Below are 23,544 nucleotides of genomic sequence, written 5' to 3' on the forward strand. Positions count from 1 at the left end.
AGGCAAGGCATCCCAAGATGGAATGTTTAAAGGCATTTTGCCTCCTCCACTTTGACTTCGGCAGCCTCCTAGATCATGATTCCTTGGAAGCCACTTAGAGAGACACGAGGGTCTCCTCTCCTTACAACCCAAAGCTCTTTTCTGGGATGTGACTATCAACCCATCTTCCCAAGTGAAGAACGAAAACCGAGCCAAGGAAGGAGGCCCTGTTCTGTCACAACGAGCGATTTCAATCGACATTTGGGCTAGTCATGATTGGACTGTAAGATCATGGTGGGCAGAGAATGTGTCCATATAATAATAATAATAATAATAATAATAATGAGGATGGTATTTGTTAAGTGCTTACTATGAGTCAAGCACTTTACCAAGCGCTGGGGTAAATACAAGGTTATCAGGTTGTCCTACGTGGGGCTCACAGTCTTAATCTCCACTTTACGGATGAAGTAACTGAGGCACAGAGAAGCTAAGTGACTTGCCCAAGGTCACACAGCAGACAAGTGTTGGGGCTGGGATTAGAACCCATGACCTCTGACTTCCAAACCTGTGCCCTTTCCACTAGGCCACGCTGCTTCTCTTCTAATAATGGTATTTGTTAAACATTTACTATGTGCCAAGCACTCTTCTAAGCACTGGGGTAGATACAAGGTAATCAGGTTGTCCCACGTGGGGCTCACTGTTTTAATCCCCATTTTATAGAAGAGGCCACTGAGGCCCAGAGAAGTTAAGTGACTTGCCCAAAGTCACAGAGCTGATAAGTGGCAGAGTCAGAATTAGAGCCCATGACCTCTGACTACCAAGCCCAGGCTCTTGCCTCAAAGCCACGCTGTCTATTGTTGCATTGTACTCTCCCAAGTGTTTAGTACAGTGCCCTGCACACGGCAAGTGCTCAATAAATATGATTGAATGAATGAGTGAATGTAGAATGAGGGCCTGTTCTGTCTGGGCATGGCTCACCACGGCTGCAAGGAAACTGCTTTGGTGAACTTTGGGGCGTGTGTGTAGGACTGGAGCTGACGTCTGATCTGACACAGGTTATAATAATAATAATAATAATAATGGTATTTGTTAAGCGCTTACTATGTGCCAGGCACTGTACTATGCGCTGGGGTGGATACAAGCCAATAGGGTTGGACACAGTCCCTGCCCCATGTAGAGCTCACAGTTTCAATCCTCACTTTACAGATCATCATCATCATCATCAATCGTATTTATTGAGCGCTTACTATGTGCAGAGCACTGTACTAAGTGCTTGGGAAGTACAAATTGGCAACATATAGAGTCCCTACCCAACAGTGGGCTCACAGTCTAAAAGGGGGAGATGAGGCAACTGAGGCACAGAGAAGTGACTTGCCCAAGGCCACACAGCAGACAAGTAGTGGATCTGGGATTAGAACCCATGACCCTGGCTCCCAGGCCTATGCTCTATCCACTATGCCATGCTGCTTCTCAGGTGTCCCCACTGGACTGTAAGCTCATTGTGGGCAGGGAATGTGTCTATTATACTGTTCTATTAATAATAATAATAATAATAATGATGATATTTGTTAAGCACTTACTATGTGCAAAGCACTGTTCTAAGCGCTGGGGAGGTTACAAGGTGATCAGGTTGTAACACGGGGGGCTCACAGTTTTAATCCCCATTTTACAGATGAGGCAACTGAGGCACAGAGAAGTGACTTGCCCAAAGTCACACAGCTGACAGTAGGCGGAGCTGGGATTTGAACCCATGACCTCTGACTCCAAAGCTCGTGCTCTTTCCATTGAGCCAAGCTGCTTCTCAATGGAAGCACTCTCCCAAGCTATTGCACTCTCCCAAGTGTTTAGTACAGTGCTCTGCACACAGTAAGCACTAAATAAATACCCTTGATTGATGGCTTAAGAAATAAGCTTGTGATGGGGAGGGAACAATTCTACCAACTCTGTTATATTATGCTCTCCGAAGCGCTTAGTATAGTGCTCTGCACCCTGTAAGCACTTAATAAATACCATTGACTGACTAATAGTAATTATTAGTATAGTATTTGTTAAGCGCTCACTACGTGTCAAGCGCTGGGGTATAAACGAATTAATCAAATCAGACACACTGTGTCGCACATAGGGCGGACAATCTAAGGAGGGAGAGCAGATATTGAATCTCCGTTTTTACTTTGGGAACCTGAAGCACGGAGAATAATAAATGTGGTATTTGTTAAGCACTTGCTAGATTCCAGGCACTGTTCTAAGCACTGGGGTAGCTCTGGACACAGTCCCTGTCTCACATGGGGCTCACTGTGTTAATCCCCATTTTACAGATGAGGGAAATGAGGAGCAAAGAAGTGAAGTGACTTGCTCAAGGTTCAAAGAGCAGACACTTCAAGATGGACGAGGAGGAATCTTGCGTCCATTTCAGAAGGTGGCCCGTGAGCTTTCCCCAAACGGAGAATATTTTCTCGTGAGGATTTCATTTGTACGGACCAAAATGTTCCCCTTTTGCTTTCTCCAGGCAGAGAATAGCCTCTCCCGCGGATTTCACTTCTACGTACCAAAATGCTTCCCTGGCATGACCTTTTGAGTAAAAATCTTCCCTCGAGTTGAATGCGCAGAAAGAACAGAAGGGATGAGAATCTGTTACCTCCTGCTCCTTCCCCCATCTGTTCCTACAGCCACTTGTATTTGAAAACGAGAGCGTTTTCTGTCTCCCTCAGAGTTAACCCACAGTTACCTCATCTGTAAAATGGGGATTGAGCCTGTGAGCCCCATGTGGGACAAGCTGATTACCTTGTATCTACTCCAGTGCTTAGAACAGTGCTTGGCACTGTAAAAAACACAATAAGCTTACAGTCTAGAGGGGAACACGTCTACAAAGTGTTCTAGTGATAGCTTGTATTCACCCGAGGGCTTTGTGCTGACACAAAGTAAGCCCTTAACAAATACTAAACAAAAAAACAAAAAAAGCAAAGTCCAATTCCGGTATTGAATCACAAGCTCCCTGAGGGCAGATAATGTGCCTTTCTCTTCTGTATGTTTCAAGCACTTAATAAAATGCCCTTGCAGAAGGAACAACGAGGTGCCTGGGGGGAGTCAGAAACTTCCCAAATCCCCCGGAAGTCCTGAGAGCCACGAGCTCGTTAGAGTTCATTCATTCATTCATGTCTTTATTGAGCGCTTATTGCATGCAAAACAATGTACTAAGTGCTTGGGAGAGTACAACGTAACAGCAAATAGACAGATTCCCTGCCCACACTACTAAGAGAGTTCCGTATCAACGCAATAACGCAATGAGGAAGGGCGAAATGGCAGAGGGGAAGATAATACACCTAAAATGTGTCTATTGCACTCCCCCAAGCACTTAGTACAGTGCTCTGCACAAGTATGCTCGATAAATACCGTCAAGGCATTAAAACCCCCTCCCAATCTCTGCCACTAATCTATTGAATCCCACCTGTATTTTTTTCTTAATGGTACTTGTTAAGCACTTACTTTGCGCCAGACACCGTATTAAAGCACTGGGGTAGATTCAAGTTCAGTCCTTGTCCCACCTGGGGCTCACACTCTTAATCTCCATTTTACAGATGAGGCAACTGAGGCCTTGCCTGAGGTCACACAATGGACATGTAGTGGAGCCAGGATGAGAACCCAGGGCCTTCTTCCAAGCCCCTCTTCCAAGAATGAATGCTGGCGGCTCAAACCCCAAATAGCTTCTCAACCAGGAGCTGGGCGAGACCTGCTATCATTTCTTCTCCCCTCCCGAGCCCTACGGAGGGTAACTACTGTCACCCCTCTAGACTGTAATCTTGTCTTTTGCTGTCGTCTCCAACCCATAGCGACACAACGGACACAATCTCTCCCGGAACGCCCCACCTTCACCTGCAATCGTTCTGGTAGTGGATCCATAGTTTTCTTGGTCAAAATACAGAAGTGGTTTACCATTGCCTCCTGTGCAGAACATTTGAGTATCCACCCTTGACTCTCTCCCACACCTCTGCTGCCCAACACAAGTAGGTTTTGACTTGTAGCAGATTGCCTTCCACTCGTTAGCCACTGCCCAAGCTAGGAATGGAATGGGTAGGCCTCTGCTTTACTCTCTCTCCCATAGTTGAGACTGGTAGAGCAATAATAATAATAATAATGGCATTTGTTAAGCGCTATGTGCAAAGCACTGTTCTAGGCACTGGGGAGGTTACAAGGCAATCAGGTTGTCCCACGTGGGGCTCACAGTCTTAATCCCCATTTTACAGTTGAGGTAACTGAGGCGCAGAGAAGTGACTTGCCCAAGGTCACACAGCAGACAAGCGGGGGAGCCGGGATTAGAACCCATGACCTCTGACTCCCATGCTCTTTCCACTGAGCCACGCTGCTTTGAGTACTGGAAACTCCCCAGGTGCAACCCTCAGAGAAGACCGTTATAGTAATAATGACAATAATGGTGCTTGATAAGCACTTACTATGTGCCAAGCACCGTTCTAAGCACTGGAGAAGTTAATCGGGTTGGACACAGTTCGTCCCACACAGGGCTCACCCTTTTTATCCCCACTTCACAGATGAGGCAACTGAGGCCCAGAGAAATGAGGTGACTTGCTCAAAGTCACCCAGCAGACATATAGCGGAGCCAGAATTAGAAACCGGGTCCTATCCACTAAGCTAAGCTGCATAAGGGCTCAAACAGTACTATTGATTAATTGATTGATAATGCTATAACTATTTCCCTGATGGGAAAAACCACCTAAACACCTCCACTTCAACCTATCGTCCTGAAGGATCCAGATTTCACTCCTCCTGCCCACTTTCCCTTCCTTGGAAAATTCTCCCCCTTTTCCCAGCAGGCACGCTTTTACGATCAGATCGCAAGATGGTAATTAGACGACGCCCGGTTAAAACAGAAACCATTTGGCTTTATTAAAAAAAACTGATACAGCAAAATGTCTGGCCAACAAACTCTATAAAAACTTTCGAAGTAAAAATTATCGACAACTAATTTTCAAGAAATGGCTTGGCTTTTCTGACTCTATAGAGGCGACAGGAAGCCCAGCTCGGGCAGTGTAAAGTGCCTGGACACCGGTCGTGGTGAGGGGGTTCAATGGGAATTGTAGGGAGGGCAAGAGGAAGTGTCCTTTCTTGTGGGTTGGACCGGGTCCCTGCCCGTGCATCTTAACTACGAGCGGAAGAACGGATAGTTATCTGAATGCCGATGGTATCAGAAAGTGTGTTCTTTGGCCGGTGGGAGCACTGAGGAAAACAAAATGGGTGGGAAAGACCGAGAGTGATGTTTACCTTGCAAGTGTCGGAAGGGAGGGACCCAGGAGGGCACTGACAGGATAGGCAGGGCCAACTGGAGGATGGCGTTATTGCCATCACCCACCCCACCCCTTGGCACCTGACTGGGGGTGGGCTCTCCTCCCTGCCTCTGAGGACCACCGACCCCACCCAGAAGTAGCTACACCACCAGATGAGGACAGATCGTGCCATCACGTGGCCCACGCTCCCCTGTCCCCCTCCTCCAGAAAGGTCCCTTGTCCATAAGCAGGGAGCCTGATTCCAAGCACTGCCCCAGACGGGCAATTCCCCCTGCTCACCCAGGCCTCCGACCCTACCACATCACCCTCCAGGATGCTCACAAGACCTCGGGGCTCGTAGGCTGTCGGCTTCCCCTAAAACCGCTGGAGAGACGCAATAGAACTACTGAGAGCGAGAGAAAATGTGAGAGAAGGTGGGCTGAACTGCTGTTTTGGGCCACACGCATTTTTGGCTGCTGCCGCTGCCGCCCACCCCCTCACAGGCTGCTGCGATCCACTGGCATGGGCGCCAGGTGTGGGAAAATCGGCGACGGTCTAGACGTTAATATCGGCGGGGCTTCCCGCGTTTTCTCCAGCGCTTTTTGGTGCACAGCTCCCCGAAGTCTTCTTCGTTTTCAAGCTCGTTTTCCTGGGCAAAGCCTATTGAAAAGGGAAGATTCAAAAAAGGTTCAAAAAACATGAAGCTGTGGCTTCTCGCCTCTCTGTGGCCGTTATTTAATCTGTATCCTCCATCTCGCAGGAAAGCCTTTCCCCCACCTGTCGGTTAGCAGGGTCAGAGTTTGGTCCTGGGAAAATCTGACTCCTCCCCGGAAAAAATCCATTCGTAATCATTCCCTCAGTCCTTTAAGGAGCCCTTCCCACAACCAACAGTATTTATTGGGTGCTTATTGTGTGCACAGCACTGTAAGAAGCACTTGGGAGAGAACAATACAACAGATATGTTGTAGATACCTTCCCTCCCAGCAAAGTGCTACCCGGAGGGGGAGACAGACATTAGATTATAAACTCCTTAAGGGCAGGGATCCATCAGTGGCATTTATTGAGCACTTATGGTGTGCAGGGCACTGTACTAAGCGCTTGGGAGAGGAGAATACGACAGTTGGTAGACATGTTCCCTGCCACGATGAGCTTACAATCTCTGGCCTGGAATGCCCTCCCTCTTCATGTCTGGTAGATAGTACTCTCCCCAGCTTCGAAGCCTTATTGAAGGCACATCTCCTCGAAGAGGCCTTCCCTGACTAATCCCTCCTTTTCTCTACTCTCACTCCCTTCTGCGTCTCCCTGACTTGCTCCTTTTATTCATCCCCCGTCCCAGCCCCACAGCACTTATCTACATATCCGTCTTTTACTTAATTTTATTAATGTTTGTCTCCCCATCTGGCCTGTAAGCTTGTTGTGGGTAGGGCATGTGTCTGTCAGTGTTACATTGTACTCTCCCAAGTGTTTAGTGCCGTGCTCTGCACAAAGTAAGGTGTGTCCAGGGCGATGCCCCCAACAGACGAGACAGGAGGGAAACTGAGGCAGGAATGCAAAAATCAAAGTTCCTACTGACCTTCCTCCTTTAGCCACGTCTCCGTTTTCTTCAGCCACTCCCGGGCACGTTCAACCGAAGCCATCAACACATGAACCGGCCGCACCATGATATCTTCCGCTGCAGAGGCCAAAGCAGAAACACACTCATTAGACCTGGGTTCTCACCCCCGCCTCCGGCACCTGGCCGCTGGGTGACCTTGGGCAAGCCGCCTGGCTTCTCGAGGCCTCCGTCACCTCATCTGTAAAATGGGGATTGAGGCTGCGAAGCCTCACGTGGGACAAGGACCGTGTCCAACCTGAGTAGCTGGTATTACCTCAGCGCTTAGTCTAGTGCCTGGCATGTAGTAAGAGCTTAACAGATACCATAAAAAAAAAAGTAGAAAAATTCAGAATGGGAGTAATTCTGTGATAGGGGCTAATCACCTAGTAGTTCCCTTCTTACAGAGGCACTGGAACTCCCTGAGAATCAATCACATGGTTTGGGATAAACCATCTCACACTCCTGGCCTTCCTTTCTCCGTCCCTAAGAATTACCTTATCTCCAAAATGGGGGGGATTAAGACTGTAAACCCCACGTGGGGCATGGACTGTGTCCAACCTGATTAGTAAGTATCTACCCCAGAGCGTAATACAGTGCCTGGCACTCAGTAAGCGCTCAACCAATACCATTAAGAAAACCCCAAAAAGTTGCTCTGTCCCCATGCCGCTGGGACTTGCCATCACCTTTAATAATAACTGTGGTATTTGCTAAGCACTTACTATCTGTCAAGCACCGTTCTAAGTGCTTAGGTAGATACAAGCTAACCAGGTTGGACACAGTCCCTGACCCACGTGGGGTTCACAGTCATAATGCCCATTTTGTGGATGAAGTAACCGAGGCAAAGAAAAGCGAAGAGACTTTCCCGAGCTCGCACAGCAGAAGTGGCGGAGCTGGAATCAGAACCCGCGTCCTCTGGCTCCCGGTTTCCAAACTCCTGCTGTGACCCACAGGACGCTCGCCCCCTCCTACCTCTCCTAGCCGTTCCCTGCACCGCGGAGGGCAGAAGGGCGAGCAGGAAATGTCTAACATAAACTAGGAGGAAAGAGCGATCGATCGATGGTATGTATTGAAGGAAATGTCTAACATAAACCAGGAGGAGGACGAGCACCCTGCGGCTGGGAGAAACCTACAGAGCCCGGTCCGGTCTCCCGCCTCCAGCCAGGCGAAAGAGCGATCGATCGATGGTACGTATTGAATGCGTACCGCGTGCAGGGCCCTGCACTGAGCGCCGAGGGAAGCCGATACAGTACAATTAGAGAGTGCGTTCCCTGCCCATCCCCTCTAGACTGTAAGCTCTTCGTGGGCAGGGAACGCGCCTGCTTCTTGTTCCGTGGTGCTCTTCACACGGCAAGCGCTCGTTAAATGGGACTGACTGCCCGTCGCTCGAGGTGGGGCGTGAGGGTCCTTACCGTCGGCCCAGGCTTTTCTCCTGTACAGGTCCTCCGCGGCGTCCGAGATCCTCTTGATGTTCTCCTGCACCTTCCTCTGCATCATGTTGCTCTGCTCCTTGGAGCCCAGGTGGCCCCTGACCCAGAGGCTCTGCTCGATGTCCCTGACCAGCCGCACGCCCTCCTCCACGGCCGGCTCCACCCGCCCCGCCAGCAGGCCGAGGTAGCGCTGGTAGGCCAGGAGCTTGCCCCGGTGCTCCTCCAGCCGGACGTGGTCCTCGTAGGACAGCCGTCCGGCGGGCCAGGCCTCGGCCCGGCCCGGCCGCCCCGCCCCCGCCTCGCCCTCGAAGGCCCCGGCCGGGCCCAGGAGGTCCTCGGGCCCCCGGCTGAACCGGACCCCGCACAGGTCGCACTGGGTGCGGTCGACGTCGGCCTGCTTGAAGAAGGGGCCGGGGGTCCCGGGGGGCCGGGCCTCGTCGGCCCCGGGCTCCGGCGGGGGGCGGGCGCCCCGCCGCCAGCGGACGCACAGGGAGACCACCAGGCAGACCCGCCGCAGCCGGCGTCGGGTGGAGGCCTTCCGGAGCTCCCTGAGGCGCTTCTGGGACAGGATGGCGGCCAGCGGGTCCTCCCGCTCCTCCCCGGGCTCGTCCCGCTCGTAGTCGGCCTCGGGCCCGGCCGGGCCCTGCACGGGGTCCAGGCGGCCCAGCCGGGCCAGGCTGACCGCCTCGTAGCGCAGGCCCCGGCCGGAGGCGGGCCCGTCCCCGCGCCAGCGGCAGTCCACCAGGTACTCCCCGTCCCGCTCCAGGAGCAGGTCCTGCAGGGCCTCGGCCACGGCCCCGACGTCCGGGGCGGCCAGCACCCGGTCCACCAGCCGGACCAGCCGGGCGGGCACCAGGTCCGGCTGGGCGTACCGGAGGAGGCGCAGCTTGGCCTCCATCTCCGGGAAGTGGCGGAAAAGGATGGGCTTGCACCGCGGCTGCAGGACCTCGTCGGCGTTGACCAGCATGGCCAGGCACAGCACGGTGGCCCGCTCCGCCTCGCCCGAGGCCACGCGGCCCGGCTCCCCGAAGGCGTCCAGCATGACGTCGAAGCCCGGGTTCTCGGCCCCACAGAGGACGCCGGCCAAGTAGGACAGGTGGAAGCGGAAGGCCCGGGCGGCGCGGCCGGGGTCCTTGGGCTTGTAGTCCTGGAGGACGGAGAAGGCGCCGCCCGCCTCCCGGTCGGGCCCGCCGAACAGGTGGCCCCAGTGGTGCACCAGGGCCACGTAGCTCTCGGGCAGGCAGAGGACGGCGCCCGGCCAGAGGCGGGCCAGGACGGCCGCGCAGTGGACGAACTGGAACTCCAGCAGCGCCACCGTGTTCCCGATGCTGGGCATCAGGGGCTCCGTGCAGCGGCGGACCAGGACGTTCAGGAAGCGGAAGAAGAGCCTCTTGAAGCCCTCGGGGTTGCGCTGCCCGTACAGCTGCTCCAGGGAGTTCTCCAGCAGCCGGACGAAGGACAGGTGGGCCCGCTCCGCGCTCCCGTCGTACCAGTCGGGCGCCAGCATGCCGAAGCGGCCCTCCGGCCCCTTGGCCGGCCGCCCTCCCGCTTCCTCTCGGCCCCCTCGGCCCCGGGCCCTCTCCTCCCTGGCCCCCAGGGCCTTGAGCTCCCGGTTGTAGTCCTCTTCCTCCTGGTGGAGCAGCCGCTCCAGCTCCTCGGGGTAGCCCGACGACAGCGCCGAGGCCCGCATGGCGGCCAGCCAGAGGTCCGTCGACTCCCGCCGGCTCCGCGGCCTCTCGCGGCGGAAGCGGCCGCGGACGTGCTCCTTCAGGGCCACCCGGCAGGGCTTGAGGGAGCGGGGGCCGCGGCCCAGCAGCTCCACGCAGGCCGCCGGGGTCTCCGACAGGACCCTCGGGTGGAAGGGCTTGGGGAAGACGGCGTCCAGGAGGGAGCGGCAGGCCTCGTCCGCCTCCCTCGCCAGCAGGGCGTCCAGCTCGGCCAGCTCCTTGGCCGGGGCCTGGGGGAACACGCGCTTGGCTTCCAGCAGCAGCCCGCCGACGGCCACCAGGTGCATCTTGGCGTGCAGGACGGCCCGGGCCTCGTGGCGCTGCAGGGGCCGGTGCAGGTCCGGGCAGCGGGCGTCCGGGCAGCTCAGCCCGACGAGGTACTTGGCGCAGGCCTCCGGGGCCCTCTGCCTCAGCAGGCCCCGCCCGATGGCGCACAGCCGGCCCAGCAGGTGCTTGTGCAGGGCCGGCACCCGGCCGTCCCCGGTCTCCCGGCCCCGCGGGCCGGCGTCCGCGTCCGGCAGGACCCCGAGGAAGGGGCCCGGCTCGGTCGGGGAGACCCGGCCGTGGCGGGGGTCCTCCGGCGAGAGGCCGAAGAAGTCGAAGCAGGACTTGACCATGTCCTTCTCGGCGTTGTTGGAGGCCCGCCGCAGGGCCCGGGCCAGGTTCAGGAGGGCCTCCAGGCCGCCGGGCCCCAGGGCCAGGAGCCGGGCCCCGGCGGCCTCGCCCAGGGCCGTGGCGTGGTACAGGGCCTCCACCCCGCCCGCGTAGTGGTTGAGGCGCAGGAACTGGTAGAAGGCGTCCCGCAGCAGCGGGAAGTCCCTGCGGAGGACGCCCTGCAGGAAGACCGCCTCGGCCACGCCGGCCCGCTGCCCCGTCTGCTCCGACAGCTCCAGGGCCTCCCGCAGGATGGCCTCCGTCTCCTCCGCGTCCCCGGAGCCGGCCACCAGGCGCCGGGCGGCCCCCAGCAGGCAGGAGGCCCGGAAGTCCGGGCGCGGCGTCAGCCGGGCCGCCTCCAGCAGGAAGCCGTGCTGCTTCATCAGCAGGGCCGCCTCCTCCTCCCGGCCGTCCCGCTTCAACAGGTCCGCCGCCTCCGTCAGGCGCTTCCGGGACTTGAGGAACACCAGCTGGTCCTCCTGCTCCAGGTTGGACAGCGCGCCCATCATCTCCGGGATCCTGTTGGCGCTCAGGTACTTGGCGGCCGCCTCCAAGTAGAACTGGCTGGCCGAGTAAGACAGTTTGGGGGCCGCCGGGTTCTTGGCCCGGAGGATCTTTTCATACCTGGACCGGGAGAGCGAGAAGCGGCGTGGCTCAGTGGAGAGAGCGCGGGCCTGGGAGCCGGAAGGACCTGGGTTCTAATTCCGGCTCCGCCGCCTGGCCTGTCTGCTGCGTGACCCGGGGCAAGTCACTTCTCTGGGCCTCGCTGACCTCATCTGGAAAATGGGGATTGAGACTGCGCGCCTCGGGTGGGACGGGGACTGCGTCCAACCTGATTAGCTTGCACCTGCCCCAGCTCTTACAACGGTGCCTGGCACATAGTAAGCGCTTAACGAATACCATCGTTGTTATCATTAGGAAAGCGGGCACGGATAAACGCTGATACCAACCGGCCATTGTTCCCCAAGGAATGGCCCAGGATTGCAAACCCCCCAGACAAACACACACACATTCTCTCTCTCTCTCCCCCCTCACCCATTGACCACTCCCACTCTCTTTCTCCCATAATAATAATAATGATATTTGTTAAGCGCTTACTATGTGCAAAGCACTGTTCTAAGCACTGGGGGGATACAAGGTGATCAGGTTGTCCCACAAGGGGCTCACAGTCTTAAGCACCATTTTACAGATGAGTGAAGTGACTTGCCCAAAGTCACACAGCTGACAATTGGCGGAGCCAGGATTTGAACCCATGACCTCTGACTCCAAAGCCCGTGCTCTTTCCACTGAGCCACGCTGCTTCTCTAAGACTGTAAACTCGTCGTGGGCAGGGAATTTGTCGGCTAACTCTGTTGCACTACACTCTTCCAAGCTCCCACTAACTACCCTTGAGTGATTCAGCGCCATTTATCATCCCAGAAGAGAGTGATAAAGAGAAGCAGCGTGGCCCAAGAGTCAGAAGGACCTGGGTTCTAATCCTGGCTCCGTCACCGGTTGGCTCTGTGACCTCGGGCAAGTCACTTCACTTCTCATGCCTTGGTGACCTCTTCTGTAAAACGGGGGTTAAGACTGTGAGCCCCATGAGGGACAGGGACTGTGTCCAACCCCATTTGCTTGTATCCACCCCAGTGCTTAGTACAGTGCCTGGCACATAGTAAGCTCTTAACAAATACTAGAATTGTTATAATTATTCATTATTACTGCTGTTATTACCATCTCATACCCATTCCTAAGCTCACTGGGCTACTACTCTCTTTAAGAGGGAGGCCAAAAGCACAGGGCTTTCTGAAGGAACGGATCCTGGCAGGTAGAGGACCAGGTGACCTGTAGCCCCTCCAGGAAGGGGATGTCATGATCACCGAAAAATTCCCGTGGTGAGTCACTTTCTTCTAAATTGGAATGACTGCCCACTGCCATCTCATTCAGCTCAGTTAGGACTCGAGCTCTGCTTGATGACAGAACAGTAACTCGGGAAACGAGCAGCAGCAATCCTACGTTCGTCTGTAAGACGTCAACTCAAAAAGACACAGATTTGGAGGACGAAGATGATCTGGCTGTCTTCGATTTTTACTGTTTTACTGTCTGTCTCTCCCGTTTGACCGTCAACTTCCTGAGGGCAGGGATCATGCCTGCTGACTCTATCGGACCCTCCCGAACATTCGTTCATTCGATCGCATTTATTGAGCGCTTACTGTTTGCAGAGCACTGTGTTAAGCGCTTGGGAAGTACAAGTTGGCAACATATAGAGGCGGTCCCTATCCAACAGTGGGCTCACAGTCTAGAAGACTTCATACAATGCTCTGTGCAGAATAAGCGTTTGATAGATATTACTGAGTACTCAATTGATCATAATAATTCATATTATGGTATTTATTAAGCACTCACTATGTGCCAGGCACTGTTCTAAGCAGTGGGGAAAAGATATGGTCATCAGGTTGCACACAGTCCCTGTCCTACGTGCGGCTCACAGTCTAAGCAGCGTGGCCTAGAAGACAGAATATGGGTATGGGATCCAGAAGGACCTGATTCTAACCCCGACTCCGCCACTTGTCTGCTGTGTGACCCTGGGCAAGTCACTTCACTTCTTCGTGCCTCAATTCCCTCACCTGTAAAATGGGGATTAAAGACTGTGAGCCCCAGGTGGGACAGGGACCGTGTCCAACCCAACTGGCTGGAATATAGTAAGTGCTTAACAAATACCACAATTATAATTATTATAACTACTATTTTTAGTATCATTATTCAGGATCGTTGTGGGCAGGGATAGTGCCTACCAACTCTGTTGCATTGTATTCTCCAGGCGCTTAGTACAGTGCTCTGCAGACAGTAAGCGCTCAATAAATACTGTTGATTGACCGATAGGAGGGATACAGCCTAAACAGCCACATCGACGCTTCAGCCAACATTTTGTTTGATCAGGGCAGGTCACACTCTCACCTGGCCAACAGGGACATGTCGCTTTATTTCAATCAATCAATTATTCAATCAATCACTTTCTATGTGCCAAGCACATAGGGCTGGGGTCATCATCATCATTTACTTGTACCTATCTATTCTATTTATTTTATTTTGTTAGTTTGTTTGGTTTTGTTCTCTGTCTCCCCCTTCTAGACTGGGAGCCCACTGTTGGGTAGGGACTGTCTCTATATGTTGCCAGCTTGTACTTCCCAAGCGCTTAGTACAGTGCTCTGCACACAGTTACCGCTCAATAAATACAACTGATTGATTGATTGATCAAAAGCCGCCGAGTTGTATCTGACCCAAAGCGACTCTATGGACATGCTTTCTCCAGAATGTTTGCTCCTTGCTCTTCCTTAGTCGTTCCGGTATGTATAATAATAATAATGGCATTTGTTAAGTGCTTACTATGTGTCAAGCACTGGGGAGACCCATGGTAATCAGGTTGTCCCACGTGGGGCCCACAGTCTTAATCCCCATTTTACAGATGAGGTAACTGAGGCCCAGAAATGAAGTGACTTGCTCAAAGTCACACAGCTGACAAGTGGCGGAGCCAGGATGAGAACTCATGACCTCCGACTCTCAAACCCAGGCTCTCTCCACTAAGCCACGCTGCACATCCATAGAGTTACAGTTTAATCAGGTTGGACACCATCCCTGTTCCACACAGAGCTCACAGTCTTAATCTTGATCTGTATATATGTTTGTACATATTTATTACTCTATTTATTTATTTATTTTACTTGTACATATCTATTCTATTTATTTTATTTTGTTAGTATGTTTGGTTTTGTTCCCTGTCTCCCCCTTTTAGACTGTGAGCCCACTGCTGGGTAGGGACTGTCTCTATATGTCACCAACTTGTACTTCCCAAGCGCTTAGTACAGTGCTCTGCACACAGTAAGCGCTCAATAAATACGATTGATGATGATGATGATCCCCATTTTACACATGATGTAGCTGAGGCTCTGAGAAGTGAAGTGACTTGCCCAAGATACCACAGGAGACATATGGCGGAGCCAGGTAGAACCTAGGTCCTTCTGTCTCCTAGTACGCCACAATGCTTCACCACTTGAATCCTCAAACCAGGTGAGGGGGAATTTTTTTGCCTGGGGGCACATGAATCACACACAAACCGAAACCAAATCTAACGCCCTGGGTCCCAGAGGCATTAAAGGATGGAAGTGAAGCAGAGAAGCAGCGTGGCTCAATGGAAAGAGCCCGGGCTTGGGAGTCAGAGGTCATGGGTTCAAATCCCAGCTCCGCCAATTGTCAGCCGTGTGACTTGGGGCAACTCACTTAACTTCTCTGGGCCTCAGTTACGTCATCTGTAAAATGGGGATCATCATCATCATCATCAATCGTATTTATTGAGCGCTTACTGTGTGCAGAGCACTGTACTAAGCGCTTGGGAAGTACAAGACAGTCCCTACCCAACAAAAGCCTGTGAGCCCCACGTGGGACAACCTGATCACCTTGTATCCTCCCCAGCACTTAGAACAGTGCTTTGCACATAGTAAGCGCTGAACAAATGCCATCATTATTATTATTATTATTAAGTGGGGCTCGATCAGATGAATGATACGACGGCTAAATTCCCTGGCACCAGGGAATGAGTCGGCCAAAAGGCACCAGCTCGTCGTCCTACCCCTTTCAGTGCCCCACAATAATGTTTTCAGGAGCAGCAGGCACTGGCCACTCAAAGGGTAGGCAGCATTACAGCAGTGGAACTTACCACTGGAGAAGCAGTGTGGTCTAGGGGAAAGAGCAGGGGCCTGAGTTCTAAACCTGGCTCTGCCAACTGCGCGACTTTTCTGGGCCTCAATTTCCTCAACTGTAAAATGGGGGTTAAATACCTGTTCTCCCTGGAAAATGGTGACTGAGACTGTGAGTCTTGTGTTGGACGGGAATTGTATCCACTTGATTAGCTTGGAGCTCCCCTAGCGCTTAGTACACAGCCTGGCACATATTAAGTGCTTAAAAAATACCATTAAAAAGGGAAGAAGAAACAGCACACTGGAAGTCCGGGTTTCACCGTTAGAGCTGGAGTGGTCCTAACAACCCGGTCAAAGCCGAGCGCGAGAGGGAAGAGAACAAAGAGGAGAGGGCGGAAAGAAGAATGTCACATACTTTTCCACTGCAACCGCGGCTTCCTCAAACATTTCCGCCTGGCAGTACATCTTGAGGGCTAGATCGAATTCCTGAACTTGTTCAAAACACCTCGAGGCATCTTTGAAGCACTGGCTTCGCTTATAGAAATAGGCGGCATCTTTCATCTAGGGCAGACCGAAGGTTATTCATATTCCATTCCTCCAAAGGTCTTATTCGAGTACACCCTTCCCAGCACTGAGCGAGTGGCAGGCCTGGTGACACTCATTCGGACGATTCAGTATGGGAACTTGCCTGACTGGCTACTTAGTTGGGAGGCTTTTACTCTATTCCTGACTCCAGTAGAAAGTTCAACTTCTGATGAAAGGAGGAGAGAGAAAGTGAGGAGAAGAAAGAGGGTGAGGGGAAAGAAAAGAGGGGAGAGAAAAGTGGAGGGAGAGAAGTAGGGTGAGGGAAGGGGGGAGGAGAGGAAGAAGGAGGGAGAGAGGGATAGGAGAAGAGGGGAGAGGAAGATGGAGAAGAAGAGGGTGGGAGAGAGAGAAGAGTTGGAGAGAGGAGAAAAGAGGATGGAGAACAAAGCGAGGGAGAGGGGGGAGAAGACGGAGGTGAGGGGGAGAAGGGAGGCGAAGAGGGAAGAAAAGGGGGAAGAAGTGGGAGAGTAGAATAGGAGAATGGGGGTGGAAGAGAAGGTGGGAGAGGGGGAGCAGAAGGTGGAGTGGAGAAAAAGGTGAATGAGGTAAGAGAGGGTGGGAGAGGGGAAGAAGAGATGGGAGTGGGGGAAGATGTGGGAGTGAGGGCAGAAGGGAGTAGAGAGAGGAGAGAGACGGTGGGAGCAGAAGGAAAGGGAAGAGTGTAAGAGGAAGAGGGTGGAAGCAGAGAGAAAAATGATGTCTAGGGGCTTAACGAATCTCTCTCATCCCCCCAGCAATGACTGGTGAACTTCTGGGTGTCCTGGGTCTCCCCTTCTTCCCAGACACACACTCCTCTTCCCAGCGAGTTCAGCTGTCCTCCTCTGGAGGCTTGGTGGGATGGGGAAAGCCATTCTAGGCTCCGCAAGTCCCAAACTGAAGCCGAGGGCCACCGGCTTTAAAAGGAGACGCCTGACCAAGCTTGTAGAAGTTCCCTGCACAGCCTCAGGAGTCCAGGCTGGTGCTCAGCACGGAACAGGCATCAGGGCTTGAACCTGCCAGCTGAGCAGGGCTCTTGCCAAACTGTACAAATGCCCCCAAACTCGCCTAGCCCTGCCCTTCCTCCCTCCCTGCAGACAGAAACAGGCTGTGATACTCTGCACCATCCCCTTTAAAGCACTGAATCCCCTTGCCTCCTCCAACCTCACTTTGCTGGTCTCCTACTCCAACCCAGCAGGCAAATTTCACTCCTCAAGGGCTAACCTTCTCACTGGACCTCCATCTCGTCCATTTCGCCGCCGTCTCTTCGCCTCTGGACTCGAATGCCCTCTCCCCTAATATCCGACAGACCATCACTCTCCCACCCTGCTTCAAAACCTTACTGAAGGCACATCTCCTCCAAGAGGCCTTCCCCGACTAGGCCTCCTTTTCTCTTCTTCCACTTCCTTCTGCAGTGCCCTTGGCTTTATTCACCCCACGTTCAGCCCCCCAGTGCTTACATACATATCCGTAATATATTAATGTCTGTCTCCACTCTAGACTGCCAGCTCGTTGCAGGCAGGGAAACGTATCTACCAACTCCATTATTCTCTTAAGCGCTTAAGAGAGAGCCTTGCACAAACAAGTCTCAATACATATTCATAATATATTTACGTTAATGTCTGCCTCCCCCTTCTAAACTGCGTACTCCTTGTGGGCGGGGAACGTGTCTACCAACTCTGCTATACCGTCCTTTCCCAAGCGCTTAGTACAGTGCTCTGCACGTGGTAAGCGCTCAGTGGATACAAACTGACCGACTGGTGGGGAAGGTCTTCATCTTTAAACCCGTACCTTCCCCAGCTTTTCACACAGCTGGGCCGACAGCTGAAACTCCTTGGCGTAGCTCAGGCACTTCAGAGACAGTTTAGGTTCGCCACACTCCAAATAGGTCTTGGCCAATTCCAAGTACTCCATCTGCTTTCCCCTTTAAGGCAAAGGAAACATACGTCAGCGTGGCCGGCGGAGGGGGGACACCCGGCCGAACTGATGTCCTCGCCGGTGGCCTAGCCTCAACAGGATTCTCTCCGGCCTCTTACTTGGGGCTGATTTTCTTCGACTTGACGTTCAGCACAGCGTTGTGGGCAAGTGCCAGCTTCTCCTTCTCCAACGCTCCTCCCTTCTGGTAACACTTGGCTGCCACCTGAAAGACAGGAGACGGCCCTCTGGGCGTTCGGAGAGGTCCCGGGGAGTGAGCCTACCACAAATTCTCAGAGAAGTAGCAGGGCCCGTGACTTGGGGGTTGGGAGCCTGGGTTCTAATCAATCAATCAATCAATCAATCGTATTTATTGAGCACTTACTGTGTGCAGAGCACCGTACTAAACGCTTGGGAAGTACAAGTTGGCAACATATAGAGACAGTCCCTACCCAACAGTGGGCTCACAGTCTAGAAGGGGGAGACAGAGAACAAAACCAAACATATTAACAAAATAAAATAATTAGAATAGATATGTACAAGTAAAATAAATAAATAAATAGAGTAATAAATATGTACAAACATATATACATATATACAGGTGCTGTGGGGAAGGGAAGGAGGTAATCCCGGCTCTCCCATTTGCCCGCTGTGTGACTCTGGGCAAGCTGCGTCAATTTTGGGTCCCCAGTTTCCTCATCTGTAAAATGAGGGCGAAATAGCTTGTTTCCCCTTCGACTGTGAGCTGTGTCCGATTTGCTTACACTTGTATCTACCCCAGTGCTTAGGACAGTGCTTGGCACAGAGTAAAGCTTAATAAATGCCACAACTAAGCTCTCAGCCACCACATCTAGGTGCGGGGGGCGGCGGCTAGAAATATAATAGAAAGAGAGCTAACAAGATATCTAAATGTTACAACATGTAAAAAGCCCTCTGACTATAAGCCTGTCCTCTGGACTGTAAGCTCATTGTGAGCGGGGAATGTGTCTATATACTATCGTTTGTACTCTCCCAAGCGATTAGTAAAGTTCCCCGCACACAGTACAAGCACTCAATAAATACGGTTGATAATCAGCCGTGGTTTTTAATCCCTTAGGTGAAAAAAAACACGTTGCCTCTATGTTTAGTTTCTAACCAGTGACAGAAACACCTGCCAGTTGTTTCTATCCCAAGTCAGCGTGGCTCAGTGGAAAGAGCGCGGGCTTTGGAGTCAGAGGTCATGGGTTCAAATCCCAGCTCTGCCAATTGTCAGCTGTGCGACTCTGGGCAAGTCACTTCACTTCTCTGGGCCTCAGCTACCTCATCTGTAAAATGGCGATTAAGACTGTGAGCTCCCCGTGGGACAACCTGATCACCTTGTAACCTCCCCAGCGCTTAGAACAGTGCTTTGCACATAGTAAGTGCTTAATAAATGCCATTTTTATTATTATTTATTATTATTATTATTATTATTATAAGTCAACGGGAGAGAGAAATAAAACAAGGCTGTAACTTACTGGTCCAAACCCTAAAGCCCAAATAAGTTTCCTTACCTATGGGAAAGAACACTGGACTGAGAGTCAGAAGGACTCTAACCTTGGCTCTCTGCCTCTCTGCCTGCTGTGTGGCCTTGGGCAAATACCTTACCTTCTCTGGTCAGCAGGAAATTTCCCAAGCATATTTGTAGAAAGGAAGAGCACCTTCCAAGGGCCCATGCCTGTTTGCTGCCAGCCACTTATGGAAATAATCATCATCTCCAGGTTTCCTGCTGGTACTCCCTCCCACCAAGATGTGGGGTAGATGGAAGAGAAATTCTGGCCCATGTGTGTCACAAGAAATGTGTGTTTTTCATAAATCCAATGTTCCAAATACCTACTTTGCCCAATTCCAAGGTCTATCAAGCAAGAAAAAGCAAATTCTGTGTGCAAGCATCCGAAATAGGAAACAATGAACACTCTAATAATAATGGTGGCATTTGTTAAGTGCTTACTATGCGCAAGCACTGTTCTAAGCGCTGGGGGGATACAAGGTGATCAGGTTGTCCTACGTGGGGCTCACAGTCTTAATCCCCATTTTACAGGTGAGGTCACTGAGGCACAGAGACATGAAATGACTTGCCCAAAGTCACACAGCTGACAAGTGGCGGAGCTGGGATTAGAACCCATGACCTCTGACTCCCAAGCCCGCTACGCTGCTTCCGTAAGCCCTACCCTCTAGACTGGAAGCTTGTTGTGGGCAGGGACTGTGTCTGTTTATTGTTGTATTGTACTTTCCCAAGCACTTAGTACAGTGCTCTGCACACAGTAAGCTCTCAATAAATGCCACGGAATGAAAGAATTTATGGGCAAGGAACCTGCTTGCTAATTGTACTCTGTATTGTACTCTCTCAAGTGCTTAATACAGTGCTCTACACAAAGTGTTCAAAAATACCACTGATTGGTCCTCAGTTTCTTCATCTGTAGAACGAGGATAAAATACCTGCCCACCCTCCCACTTAACTGTGAGCTCCTTACGGGAAAGACTGTGTCTGACCAGATTATCTTCAGTCTACCTCAGCGCTTAGTACCGTTTACTACTGTTACGACTAGAAAACAATGCTCACAAACACCGCACTCTGGGAGTACTTCAGGAGTCAGAGGTCATGGGTTCAAATCCCGGCTCCGCCAATTGTCAGCTGTGTGACTTTGGGCAAGTCACTTCACTTCTCTGGGCCTCAGTTCCCTCATCTGTAAAATGGGGATTAAGACTGTGAGCCCCCCGTGGGACAACCTGATCGCCTTGTAACCTCCCCAGCGCTTAGCACAGTGCTTTGCACATAGTAAGCGCTTAATAAATGCCATTATTATTATTATCAAGCCATCAGGCCCCGGATCTGCTCCCTCTGCACCAAAGGAGCTCAGAGCATTGCAGAACACTGAGAAGCAGGGTGGCCTGGTGGACAGAGCAGGGGCCTGGAAATCAGAAAGATCTGGGTTCCAACCCCGGCTCCGCCACTTGTCTGCTGTGGGACCTTGGGCAAGCCACTTCAGTTCTCCGGGCCTCAGTTACCTCGTCTGTAAAGTGGAGACTGAGACTGTGAGCCCCCTGTGGAGACAGGGGCCTGCGTCCAACCTGCTTAAACTGCGTCTACCTCAGTACAGTGCCTGGCACGTAGTAAGCACTTAATAGCGTAAAAACGAAAACAGCGGTAAAAAGGCAGTTCCCTGGAAAAGAAGCCCTTTTCCTCCTGCCTCCCGCTCCAGACACCCGGGAGTAGGGGGTGGGGGGTCCAGGAAGGGGAAGGGGACGACACCTTCCAGCACTGGTGCTTGGCGTAGTACTCTCCTTGCGCAATCCACTCTCGAGGGGTGGACGTCTTCACGAACATGCTGTCGTCGAAGTCTAAAACGAAGGAAAGAGCATGTCTGTTTCTGAACAGCCAACGGGGCTGGGCCAATTCTGGCCTGCACGGGGGTCTCGAGGAAGTGAGGGGGCCGGGCCAGGCTCTGGTGGGGGTGAAGAGCGACTTGGGGAACCCCCCGAGGAGGTACAGGGCCTTTCGGGGAAATGGCCGGGGTGCTCTAACTCTTCGGCAGCCACTCCCCCTGCCAGTCCCTGAAGACTGTACGCTTCTGGCGGGGGGCCTATGTCTACCGCCTCTGTTGTAGTGGACTCTCCCAAGCGCTTAGTGCAGTGCTCCGCACACAGGAGGTGCTCAATATGTACCAAATGACAGCGCCTGTCTGGGCCCAACAGGACGGGATGTGTGGGAGGCGGGGGTGAGGAGTTGCAGAACGGGCAGCTGCTTCCGCCCACTCGGGGGAAGCCGGGAGGGTCGCAAGATGGAGAGTGGTGCTGTGCTCAAGTCCTCCCAGCCCCGGAGGTTCGGTGAGTAAGAACCACAATGATAAGCATGCTGCAGAGAAGCACCGTGGCCCAGTGGCTAGCACAAGGGGCAGGGAGTTAGAAAGACCTGGGTTCTCCCCACCCACTTAAGCGACCTTCCTTATAGTGCCCCCCAACCCCCCTTCCCGGTCCGGTCCTGACTGACTCCCCCCGACCACCCCGGGAAAAAGGCCCTTGTTATCACCAAGTTACATTAATGACAACCTCATTCGCACCTACTCAGCCTTCCTGTCCCACCATCACCCCTGGCCCACGTCCTCCCCCGGGCCTGGAATGCCCTCCCTCTGCCCATCCGCCAAGCTAGCTCTCTTCCTCCCTTCAAGGCCCTAATGAGAGCTCACCTCCTCCAGGAGGCCTTCCCAGACTGAGCCCCTTCCTTCCTCTCCCCCTCGCCCCCCTCTCCATCCCCCGCATCTTACCTCCTTCCCTTCCCCACAGCACCTGTATATATGTTTGTACATATTTATTACTCTATTTATTTATTTCACTTGTACCTATCTATTCTATTTATTTTATTTTGTTAGTATGTTTGGTTTTGTTCTCTGTCTCCCCCTTCTAGACTGTGAGCCCAATGTTGGGTAGGGACTGTCTCTATATGTTGCCAGCGTGTACTTCCCAAGCGCTTAGTACAGTGCTCTGCACACAGTAAGCGCTCAATAAATACGATTGATTGATTGATTGATTCTAATCCCAGCTCCACCACTTGTCTGCCACGTGACCTAGGGCAAATCGCTTTGCTTCTCTGGGCCTTGGTTCCCTCATCTGTAAAACGGGGATTGTGAGCCCCGGTGTGGAACAGGGGCTGTATCCAACCTGATTAACTTGTATCTACCCCTGCACATAGTAAGCACTTAACAAAGAGGGAAAGAGGGAAGTGAAAAGAGGGACCACCCGCAAACTGATTCTTCAGGATGCCTGATAGCCACGTCAAGTCAGCCCAGGTCAGGACAACATGGAAATAGGACCACCCTACAGGATCCGATTCTGCTAGCTATTGTCACGCACGAGCATTTTCTTTCTTTTCAAGCAGAACGCACTTCCACCCAATCTTACCTTTGTTTTCATCAGTCTTGACGACTTGGACGAACTCCCTCTTGATAAAGTATTTGAAAGCGGGGTCCCGCTTGTCTCGGTTTTCGTCAAAGATCCACAGGTTGACCCGGGCTCGGGTGATGGCCGTGTACAACTGCTTCAGCTCCCCATTAAGCAACTAGAGGAGAAATGGGGGGGTGGAGGGAAAGAAACATTACTCTATTTAGGGTGAGAGGCAGGGGTTCCGAGCAGTTGGATCCACGTAACCAGATGCGTATTTCCACGGAGCCGGAGGCCCTTCCCTGGCCTGGCACGTATCCTGCTTTAAGAGGGCCTCTCCCCTGGGACCCACATGAAGCCAGGCCTTTGCCAGTTGGGGAGGACCCCGTTCTCTCCTCTGACTAAAGGACGCATGTCCTTCTGCCAACCAGCCTCGACTTACCCATCACAGCTGCAGCACCCGGACCCCTTCCTCCCCTTCCCTGGGGTATCTCCCCTCGTTGAGGTGGAGGCCTGGGGAGCCACGGCAGGAGGGAGGGGAGAGACCCAGGGGGTAGGGACTGCTTTCGGATGTTTCGGCTAAAGCCGGTTCGGCCCGAGGGCCAGCTCACCTTGTACATCTCAACGTTGAGTCCAAGGGACCGACTTGGAGAGGCCACTCTCTTTTCCAGGGCCACTTCGATTATCGGCTTGTTCTTTTCCCTCATGTGGGGTGAAGGGGTGAATGAAGAAATGATCTTCCACTCCTTGTAAGCCTACACGGCAGCGGGAACAAAGAAAGGGAAAACTCCAGCCTTATCCTCTGTACATTTGACCCCAGACGTTTCCCATCGACCCTCGTCT

The 23,544-nt window shown here is 52.8% G+C and overlaps 1 protein-coding gene across 1 annotated transcript in view; it reads right to left on the minus strand.

Annotated features, from left to right (window-relative positions):
• Positions 1-4,853: 4,853 nt before the first annotated feature.
• The window catches only part of TRANK1 (tetratricopeptide repeat and ankyrin repeat containing 1), an 80,794-nt gene continuing 62,103 nt past the window's right edge, over positions 4,854-23,544 (minus strand). Inside the window, exons 16-24 of the mRNA XM_038767663.1 lie at positions 23,313-23,456; positions 22,723-22,879; positions 21,077-21,165; positions 17,928-18,031; positions 17,683-17,815; positions 15,746-15,891; positions 8,259-11,281; positions 6,829-6,927; positions 4,854-5,915 (exon numbers count right to left, since the gene is read on the minus strand). Of these exons, the coding sequence (XP_038623591.1) occupies positions 5,818-5,915; positions 6,829-6,927; positions 8,259-11,281; positions 15,746-15,891; positions 17,683-17,815; positions 17,928-18,031; positions 21,077-21,165; positions 22,723-22,879; positions 23,313-23,456 (3,993 nt within the window). The 3' untranslated portion in view covers positions 4,854-5,817. The remainder of the gene's footprint in view (positions 5,916-6,828; positions 6,928-8,258; positions 11,282-15,745; positions 15,892-17,682; positions 17,816-17,927; positions 18,032-21,076; positions 21,166-22,722; positions 22,880-23,312; positions 23,457-23,544) is intronic.

Source organism: Tachyglossus aculeatus, chromosome 2, assembly GCF_015852505.1.
Source record: "Tachyglossus aculeatus isolate mTacAcu1 chromosome 2, mTacAcu1.pri, whole genome shotgun sequence".
NCBI lineage: Eukaryota > Metazoa > Chordata > Mammalia > Monotremata > Tachyglossidae > Tachyglossus > Tachyglossus aculeatus.